The sequence below is a fragment of the Cyprinodon tularosa genome, unplaced genomic scaffold (genome assembly GCF_016077235.1).
Source record: "Cyprinodon tularosa strain WSP-4 unplaced genomic scaffold, ASM1607723v1 ctg117, whole genome shotgun sequence".
Taxonomy (NCBI): domain Eukaryota; kingdom Metazoa; phylum Chordata; class Actinopteri; order Cyprinodontiformes; family Cyprinodontidae; genus Cyprinodon; species Cyprinodon tularosa.
This window is the reverse complement of record NW_024037970.1, coordinates 1,874,642-1,885,569: the sequence shown is the minus strand read 5'-3', so window position 1 is coordinate 1,885,569 and position 10,928 is coordinate 1,874,642. Positions and strand designations below refer to the sequence as shown.

General features: G+C 37.2%; 1 protein-coding gene across 1 annotated transcript; it reads right to left on the bottom strand.

The window, feature by feature from the left end:
• Positions 1–2,505: 2,505 nt before the first annotated feature.
• leprotl1 (leptin receptor overlapping transcript like 1) lies at positions 2,506–10,603 on the bottom strand. The gene is made up of 4 exons (XM_038308411.1): positions 10,467–10,603; positions 9,944–10,022; positions 6,099–6,285; positions 2,506–5,981 (listed from the first exon to the last, which is right to left on the bottom strand). Exons 1-4 carry the CDS (start codon positions 10,480–10,482, stop codon positions 5,865–5,867), a joined length of 399 nt encoding a protein of 132 aa, XP_038164339.1. The 5' UTR covers positions 10,483–10,603; the 3' UTR covers positions 2,506–5,864.
• Positions 10,604–10,928: the final 325 nt, after the last annotated feature.

Below are 10,928 nucleotides of genomic sequence, written 5' to 3'. Positions count from 1 at the left end.
TCCCAGTCGATTATGGGAAAACTTTCCCTAGCAGATATATATTTCTCATGGAGGTTAATGATATGGATGTTCAGAGCGATGAACCCGAGCATATCAGTGGAAAGTTGAGAGGAAGGAAACAGCTTTCAAAGGATATTGAAGCAACACCAAATCAGAGTTCATTAACGGAGTGGAATAAAAACTAGAACTGTAGCACTTCTCGTGTTAAACAAACAACAAACACCGCACTTGAAATAAAGCCTGGACATTTGATCTGCTGCTTATAACTGGAACAACGGGGGAAGCAGCCATTTACTGTTCGTCCTTTAGAGTGTTAAGCAAATATTCGAACTGTTGTAATTTCTACAGTTTACCTGATTTGGATGTAAATATGTTCAAATTAAAACAAAGTCTGGTATTTAAGCATATCTTTGTCATTTCATTTCAAATGTATCGGGGCTTATAGAGCTGAAAGGAACTGACTTCATGTCCCAATATTTATGGACCTGGCTCTGTTTTGAAATGTTAAAACATTGTATAATAAGAGTGGCTGAACAAAGGTGCAGTTTGTAGCACTGTTGCATTACAGTAAAAAGGCCCTCAGGTCTTTCTGCTGGGTCATTGCATGTTCTCCCAATGCACGCTTGGGTTCTCTCCAGGTACTCCTGTGCCAAATAACCAATAAAATATCAATCACTTAACCTTCCTATTTGCTTTTATGAATTTAACAAATTGTATAAGATCATTTATGCATCTATAATTATAAATAAAACTGCATAAATCTATATCTTTGCAGACAGACTGAATTCTACAGCGAAAGCTGCTTTTTGAAGTCAAATCTTCCAACACATAAATTTCACTATTTCAGTTTTAAGCTTTGGTTCCTTACAAAAGATTTATCTTTTTGCAATTAATTTTAACCAACTAACGAAATTTGAATAACAGAAATTAAACGTGTCTGGAAAATGCCAATTATACTGAATTAAAAACTCTTGAATCCCTGTTGTACTTCCTACTTTCTACCAGCAGATGGAGGCAAAGCTCATGTAAAGGAAAACATTTAAGTTATCAGTTTTATTTCAATAACATCTTAGGGAAGGCATTCCCAAACATTTTAGCTTGTGATCCAAAAAAAAAAAAAAAACAATGCAACAGACGTTATGTTTATTCATACATACAATGTGAAATAATTCTATTCATTATTGAATCGATTTTAATGGCATTCATTTCCCAAGTTTAAATGCCTTTTCATTATTTAATTGTGCATTTTACAACCTAATAGAATATATATTGTTTAAATAATGTATTAGATAATAAATGAATGAATGATAAGTCCTCATTTTTCATGGTATATTATTATTTGATGGGACATTTATTTATTTCATGACATATTACGGCCCTCCATATACCTCCAAATTTTGGAATAACCTTTTTGCAATCCCGCTTTGGCTTGTTTTAGGGTATTTATAAGCTTTGCATTAAGAGCCCCTTTACTCTTAAAACTTACTTTACCTAATCCTGTTTCATAAATATAAATAATATTTCTTTTACATGTTTTAGAGTCTGAGGTTTAGTGGTGACTAACACTTTGTTTCCTGCTCCAACATAGTGAATGCAAATGGTTGTGTTGTTTAACGAGTTGCACTTGCTAATAAAGACTTGTTAATATTATCTGCTTCAATGAAACGGCAGAACATTAAAATCTATTTCCCGATGCATTTTAATTATGTAAAATGTAACTATATCAGCGTTTAGCAGAACATCAACACTTCCTGCAAGGCAAAATCTATAACTACGTCAGCAAACTAATCACATTTCATTTCAGATTGGTTATTATAGAGTAGAATTTGTTAGGTTATTGTTGCAAGCAAAGAACATTTTATAGAAATAGAAGTTTGAAAAACTGCTAACCAGAAATGAAACTTTTAAATCAAAAAAGGTTTTGAGAATAAAGTTGTTTTTTTTTGTAACAGATTCCATATTTCAAAATTCTTGTTTTTCACATTTTATTTTTCAGAATTTTACAAATTACAATCTCTAAAATTACGTTTTTTACAGTTCACCTTCTCCTCGCTTCAAGTCCGATAATTGTTTGCTCTTTTCTAATAATTTCTAAAATCTTTTAAGAGTGATAAAATGCATCTTGGCTCCGAAAGGAAAGAGAAAAGGCCGCCCAAGAAGAGAAAAGATCACAATCTGTAAAAAACAATTAAAAAACTAAACTCATAAACCTCCATTTGAAATGTTAAAAAATTATATGTGAGAAAGAAGCAAGGTTTCTATCAAAGTATTTTTTGATTGAGATGTTTTTTTAAAGTTTTTATTTCAATTGACCAAAGTTGTTTGTTATTTTGCTATCTTATTGTTTACAGTAACATTAATATTAATTAGCTTAATCTGAAGTTTCTGTAATGATTGTTTCCTATGGGGACCCCATAGTTTCCTCTGATTCTCTGTAATATACCAACACAAAGCAGTACTTATCTAATGGGAAGTCAGGAGGCATCAGGAGTCATTCAACAGAGAGAATGTTCAAAAATGGCATTTATTAAAAATAAAACAGAAATCAAAGAAGAAACCACCATGCCGACTGCTGTTCCTTCAACACAAACGTCCATAAAAAAATGGAAACAAGCGTAGACCCAACAAAATAAATTAATACAGCATATTCTCATCATGAACAACAGAAACAGACAATAAAAACAAAAACATAGAGAGAAATCCATCCCATAGTTACACATCAGCCTCTGTCACATCCAAGGGAATTACAGCAGACCCAGAAACATCGAAATCTGAGAACATTTCACTTATTCAGCTTAAAACTGAAACAGTAGCCATGCCAGATGTTCCCACCTCTGGAGGGTTGCCCAAAAGAGACTTGTTTCAACCAAAGAGCAAAGTGTCACTGTGAGGCCTTTAATATGTTTAATAACTTCAGACATATGAACAGATCAAAACATTTTTTTTTCTGCAAGGCTTAAAAAGAGAAGCTTCATATTTTATTCAATAATTTTTTTTTCATGAATTTGAAATCCATCATGCAAAATTGTATTGGCCATTGACTGAAACGGGTAAATTGTTCCTGTGATCATCAGTTGGAACATGAAATATTACCCTGGTTATGAATGCATGAGAACTGGTAACTGTCGCTTTTTAAAATGCATTTAACACATAGTTTAATAGAAATATCTCACAGATGTTTGGGACGTTTAATTAAAAAGGGATATCAATACACCTGCAACACTTTTTTTTTTTACTTCTGGCATCAGTTTCTTTTATTAATAAATGTTCATCTTTACATATAAATTTTACTATGTATAGTTCTTGCTGGAAAATCAGAACTGGCAGTTCAGTTACCCTAAACAAAGAAAGTTGGAACCGGTCGGGAACAAATACAGTATAAATGAAACTAATGTTCTTTTATTGTCCATTATTATAAGCTAAGTGGCTTTGCTGGTAGTGTTTATCATAACTGAATGATCAAACATTTATCTTCACACGCTGAGAATTTTTTCATGAAAAGAGGAAAATTGTTACCCTGTCTTTATTAGTAAGCAAATAAACCCCTAAAGAGAGTCAGTGGAAATGATTCAGCTAAGATTATTATGTAAACATAATAAGATGTCATTTAAATTCCTATGTGTTCTCTATGTGAACAGAAAAAAAGTCCTTTCAAGACTTGCAAACAATTTATATGAGCAAAAAAACACCAGCAAAGGAAAAAGGCTGCAACACAAAAATTAGAGGGCAGTAAACCTACAGCAAAAAAAAAAGATAAATGCACTGCAAACAAAAATTATGATAGCGTACAAATACACAAAACACATGCAAAAAGAAAATACTATAAGTGGCAAAAACAACTGCATGTTAAAAAGCGCTGCAAACAAGCTATGGATAATTGAGGCGCCCCAGACCACTAGGGGGAGACATTCCTTAACTCATAGGGGACCAAATCTTTAAGCTCAGGGAGATTTTTTATAGAGCTTCACATGAAAATGTACGTTTCTCTCTTTGTTCCAAATGCACCAGAGCAGGCATCCTGTTTATTGCTGTGAGCCCTGATCCATGCACATGATGACCGTCTCCCCCTAATGGACTGGAACAGATCTGCAGCTTTTCTTAACTTGCAGAAATGTTTGCTACTTGCAGCATTTTCCCTTAACATGTTTTGTGTGTTTGCATCATTTCTCTGTTTACGACAGAGTTTGTTTGCGGTGCGTTTTCCCTTTAGCTGCTGTTTTCTGTCATTGCAGCATTCTCCCTTCGCATGTTTTTTGTGTGTTCGCCTCATTATTATGTTCGCTGTAGTTTCAGTATTTGGTGCTCATGTATGTAGCATGTTTGCCCCCCTGGGCCAGAGTAAGAGTTGCTCTTTTCAATTTGAGGGTAAATATATCGTATAAATACCGCTGAATTCACAGGGAGTTTGAATTTTGTAAAATTCAATCTACTGAGCTGGGACTCTATCATGCTAGCAGTCATTACTAACATTCAGATCAGTGCCTTTCAGTTAATACATTGTTTAATCCGAACAAGACAAAGCAGTTGGTTTGACCCACTGTAACAAAATATGGTAACATTTTCAGACGGAAAATATCTTTACAGCAAATGAAAAAATAAGATTCCAACTTGGAATCTGGGCCAAAACAATAAATGTGAAAATGTAAATAAATGATTAATAAAGAGTTTCTAATAAAGGAAATCAAATTATATCTAGATCTGGACCTCACCCTCAGGAGCAGAGCTGAGCTGAGACTGTGGTGTAATTCTTTGTTTGGGGCCTAAAGCACTTTTAACTGCCCCCAGATCCAGATTAGACCATTCTCTTCTCATTCAGGGAATCCAGGAGCAAACAATCCCCAGAGATTGTCTCCTAAATTAAAGCATTGTGTGTGCCAAGTGAGACGGAAGTATTCTTAATAATCCCCAAGGCAGGTTCAGTGAGTGGATTCATTTACTATGAAGGAGTCACACTGTTAAGTTATTAGTGACCAACAGGGCCTGGTTCTAAGTAGGCAGGTTTATGTGGTACCTTGGCTCCCTGACAGGGCGGCCATCATACAGCTAATCCTACTGTTACTGCCGGCTTCTGCTTTCACACCTTCTAATGTTAGTGGAGATCAATCTCATAGAGTATAACCAGAGCAAATGCTAAAAATCTTGAAAGTATGAAACATTAAATCACAATCAATCTCTTTGATGATTTTCTTAGCCGATAGGTCCTTTTAAAAAGCAGTTTCTCACACAAAACAGCCTTTTTGCAGCATGCTTCCCCTGCTGTCACTAAATAATTTTTATTGTCCCATGATAACAAGCTAAAGTGTTGATGTTTTTTTTTCTCTGGTGTCTGAGCCAAATGAAGTAGAGAACATTTGATCGTAAAGGTAAAAGTCTTAACAAAACTGAAAAGAAAAAGACAATTTATACTCTTTCTTACCAAGTTTTGAAGCTTATTGTGAGTCACTTAACATTTACATAAGATGTTGAAAACCTGCACTGTTTCAGCAGAAAGTAACCCTTTAATAGCAATGACAGCCTGCCATGTTGCTCCTTCTTATTCAGACCATAGCTCCAATGGTGACAGTGTCGACGCACACATGAAGAAAAATCACAGTACAAAAGTAATAGACCGAAGAAAACTAATATAAAATAAAAAATAAAACTATAAGTTAGCATTTTCCATCTTTGTTGTGTCAGTTCAACATAAAGCAGGCGAGAAAATAAAAGTATTGCACTGGTTTGGTGTAAGTCTATGGATGGGTGGTCATCATATAAATAACAACAACAACCAAACAGTAATACTATAATAATAATAATAATAATGCTAATAAAAACAGTTCAGCCTAAGATCACCCCCCCACCCCCCCCACCCTCACTTGGACGTTTTACCACTGCTGCCAACTGAAGTCGTCGTTGGATCCGAAGACCAGGAAGAAGCCGAGGATGGTCCCGAAGATGACTACGTTACCTGTTAGCACGAGCGCACACGCCCCCCAGGCGATCTGTAAACCAGTACATCCAGAATTAAGGTCAAAGGAGTTCAAACCTGCAGGAGCAGCTAGCACTTACATTTAGCCGGAAACAACACAAACAATAAGAACCAAGTAGCCATGACTCACCACTTGAGCTCTCGCGAAGACGATGGGCAGGCCGAAGGCAGAGATGACGATGCCAGTCGTGAGGAAGATGGCCAGCTCTTTGCAGGCGTTACTGGCAGAGTCTGTGTCATCAACTACCCGCCGCGAAATGCAGTAAGGGATAGGGGAGAGGATGTAGAAGAAGAGGAGGAACAGAGGCCAATATTTGCTGCAGAGAAACAGGAAGAGGGACAAATGAAGGAGACATGGATACTGAGGCACCGTGGCGATGGTACAGGATGCTTAGAGGAGAACTGAAGGATAAAAACAGCATAAAACTTTTGTGTTTGCAGGACGGGGTTGAACTGACTGCTCTATTCGTATTACTTCATCAATTAAATATAGGAAACAAGCCATTTATTAAGTTCCTCAGTTAAAAACAGGATTGGTTTAAAGAGTCTGACATAAGTTTATGATCATCTTGTCCACGTTTTATTATTCCGACAGTTTGTCTCCCAGAGCTGCTGTGTCAAACAAAAGTATTCATCCAACAGAAAAAAAAAAAAACAAGAAAAACACAAACGCAACAGAAAACTGCAAATAAAAAGAAATGAGCCTTTTGTTTTTTCTTGCAGCATTTTTTGTTTGCCTTTGTTCTGTTAAATGTAAGCTTTGGCTATTTCAGTGGTTGCAGCATTTTTTGCCAACAGCATTTTCCTGTTGCATTTGCTACTGTGATTGCGTGCTTTGGAGTTAGCATCTCGTTCTTCATTTACGTTTGCACTATAAGTTTCCCCCATTTTTCAGATTACAGCCACAAAATTTTACGTATTTTATTATCACTTCATCTGACAGAACAGTGTGAAAAGGAGGGAATACGCAGTTTACAAAGCTGGAAAAAAAGGTCTGGAGATGTCAGTTCAACCCAGTTCATTCAAAGCTTTGGAGAACATCTCTACCATTTTTGTACGTCTAGAGACAAAGGATGACTTTGATCTAATAAATCGTCTATTGACAATTAGTCTAAAGTTGATTATTTGTTTACATCACCATTATAGGGTATTCATATCTTTTTGTTTTAAGCAGATTTAGAGTGTCTTTTTTTAAATCACTTCTTCTCTCCCAAATTGTAGGTGACCGCACACAGGAGGCCTCTGATTGGTCAAATCCACATCTGCTCTACACTTTGCGTCTCCTGTTTGGTACCAGGCTTTACCGGCTTGTTTTGTTTGTATGACAGCCATTGTGGAAAAAGACTCGTGAAGTTGGACCAGCTAGAAGAGCTAGGAGCGCGAGAACACTGGGACCCTTTTTCCACCTGGATCCTGCCCCTTTTTCGCCCCCATGTCACTCCTCAAACTTGCGCCCACCTTCTCACTGCCTCAGCCGTATCTAGACCCACAGCTAGTTCGTGATTTTCCCCTTTTGCGCTTTGGTGTTGAATAAACATAGCGCAAACTACGCTTCAATATGAGCATAAATCAAAAATATCTGTGTCATAGCTGCAACAAGCTCACTATGACACACTGCTGTGGGAGTATAACCAGCTATTTAGTGTTGAGACAGGCTGCTTGGCTTCCTCTAAAGTCTAATCATCTAAAACTGTCACAACCCCCATGCAGTACCTGCAAGAACCCCCTAGGGGTCGCGGACCCCCTGTTAAAGACCTCCGCTCTAGATTAAAATGCTCTTCTTTTCTGATCAGTTGGTTTTGGCCGACTTGGACAGGTTGAATATTAGCGTGTGAGACATTCTCAGAGGTGTCTCCCTGACCCGTTTACTGCGTGCTTTATGATGCAGTTTGATCACTATTATTCCCTCCCAAACCTCTGAGGCTTCCACAGGTTAGTTGTTTTTATACTGAGATTAAATGGAACACAAACAAACTCTGTTTAGATTTTAATTTCAACAATTTCAACAAAGTAATAATTTAAAAACTAAAAATCCAGATTCTGAAGAAGTAGATCTTATCTGATCTTATAATCTTATGTCAGTTTAAGTTTTCCATCCAATCAGGGAGCATGTTAGGATCTTTAACATCGTTGCTGTACTGCTTCTCCTCTGAGCCTTCAGTCCAACTTTCCTACGGCCATTAGTTGAACAGAGAGTGGATTTTTATTGTTATTCTCTAGCAAACAGCAGACAGATTGAATTACTGGTCTACGCCTTTCTTAATAATGTTGCACAGATCAGCAGTAAATGCTTTATGGCTGTAACATCTACTGCTCAGGCTGATCAAACTATGATCTGGCACAACACATTTTAAGGTAAAAATGACTAATAACTTTTAAGACTTTGAAAAATAAAATACCTGCATTTACTACTCATTTATAGCACATTTTTTTTATAGCACACACCTTTATGTGGTAAAGGCATAAACTAGAGAAACCAGGAGAAAGAAAATGAAAAAGGCAGGGAAAGAAGGATGGGAGGGAAGAGCAGCGAAAAGAAAAAAAAGGAGAGGAATATGGAAATAAAGAAAGGAGGCACAATGAATGACAGACAGATGAACACAAAAAGAGCAGCAGGAACAGAGGGAAATGGATAAAGACAAATATACCAGCTGGATAATTTTGCCAATTTAAGCCATTTCATCTTATATTTGTATCAGTCGATACATATAAGGGTTCGCAAATTCATTAGTGCATTCAGCAGCCATACTCTGATATCACATGAAGCGCATGTATCGCCGCTCCCTCCATCTGCAATTCAATGTCAATGTTATCTTTAATTTATAAACAGATGCCACGTGAATGTCACGTAAATAGATAAAAAAATATTGCAATATTGGTCCGAATAAAGAAAATAAAGAAAATCATCAACCAGTAAAGGTCCAGAGACATTTTTTTATTATAATCTGTTATTATTTTGATTCTGTTCATGGTAGAGAATCCTGCTTCACAGCAGCAGGTGGAGCCCAACATACCCTAAATGTTCAGGCTCAGCTCCGGTCCGGCAAGGTCAAGATCCACTATTGCAATCGCAGCGAGAAGATCTGGTTTGTTAAATTAAATATAGTAACTACAGATCGGTAATAACCACAAATTAGAGCATAATTCTTATATAGTTCAATAAACTACTGCCATTTATTTAAAAGATTGGATGCAAACTATTGGTTCTTCAACAGACCAGGAAGCAGATTTGCTGGATCCTGATGGGGATTATTTAGTATGTCATATTAAATTAAGTGTTCATTTCTGCATGTTTTGTGCCTACGAATTTACTGATAATATGGTGCATGCTCGGAGCGCAGTAGGATGGGAGGCTGGAGGCTTTGCTTTACGCAGGAGGTCTGGAGCGCTGTGGGACGGTGACGGAGGATGAGGGATTTTGGGGTAATAGAAGTGGCACAAGTGATGTTTAGACACTGTCATCAGACAACATGCAGTAATTTATAAATGTATTGAATCAGGTTGGGTCCGGTCCACTAAACCATGACCTCTGGTTTACAGGATCAGCTTAGAAAAATATCGGCAGCGACCATATCAGCAATTGGTTAAACTGATCGGCCTTGGTAAGGAAAAAAGGTAAATAGAGAGGATGGGGAAAGGTGAATATGAAACAAGGACAATCACAATAGAGGAAGAAAGAATGGGATAGAGGAGAGAAGAAATGGAAAAAAGAGGGAGAGAAGTAAGGGCATAAGGAGATGGGGAAGAAATAAGGGCATAATGAAGAAAATAAATGTATGAAGGAAGGGAAGAAGGCAGGACAAAAGGGGGAAAACAAAATAAAAGATGGGACAAAACATTTAAACAACGGAACACAATTTTTATTTCCATACAGTTCCAAAACCTGGTTAAAAAAAAATTTAAGAATTCCATATTTTTCCAAACTCCATGACCCTTTATAATCTTCTGCAACGCAGTTTGTAATGTTATACTCACTTATTATATACAGGCAGGGCACATCCAAGCATGAGGAACATGAGGCCGATGGCCCCTCCGAAGGAGAGGCTGATCAGAGCTGTAGGGGGGAAGAAGATGAGACCAGACTGAGTTATCACCCCAGAGGAGAACAACGAGGCTCTATCATGTTCGGCTGGTTTCACGTGGAACCGCTTGTCGTGCCACCAGAAGCTGCGCTGCTAACAGCAGCCGTTAATCCGAGCAGCGAAATTAGCAACGAGAGCGGCTCAGGTTAAAGGCGAACTAACGGTAATAACCACGATGTTACACACTATCCATTAAACACGGAGGGTGGAAAAACGGACGATTAAAACACTGCGGGGGTTTCAGCTCGATTTGGTTAACGGCTGAACCGTTGCTAATATAACCCCCCCACCCAGCCACCCCCCGTTAGCCTGATGGGTGTTTAAACACACCGCTTTTCTCCTCAGCATCTTAACACTGTTATATAAAATGCATTTATGGGAGCGTTTAAAAAAAGATGGAGCCTTTTTTTTTATACCTTTAATTCCGGCCATTTCTCCTGGACAAAAGCTCGACACACTACCCTGACGGATGACAACAAAACCCCCTCTTCTTCTTCTCCTCCTCCTCGAATGAAGAGTTCCGAGGCTGTGGCGTTCACGTGTCACTGATACAGTCGGAAATAAAGTGTTTCACATCTAAAACGGAAGTGGTTCTTTTTATCACAGGTGTAACTTTCTGAAGGACTACAGTGAAATCAAAGAAAAGGTTGATTTTCTGATATGGATCCAATCTAAAGGAATTCAGTTACCTGATTATACCCTAAGAATAGCTTTATTTGGTATAGTTGCAAAAATATTTTCATTTTTTAATTTTAATATTTTCATTTTATTAGCTACATTGTATTTACACAAATGCTGTTAATTAAAATGTAAACCTGTTTTATCCTATTGTAAAAATGAGAAAAAAATCTTATGTTAAATTTTTAGAATTAGTAAGA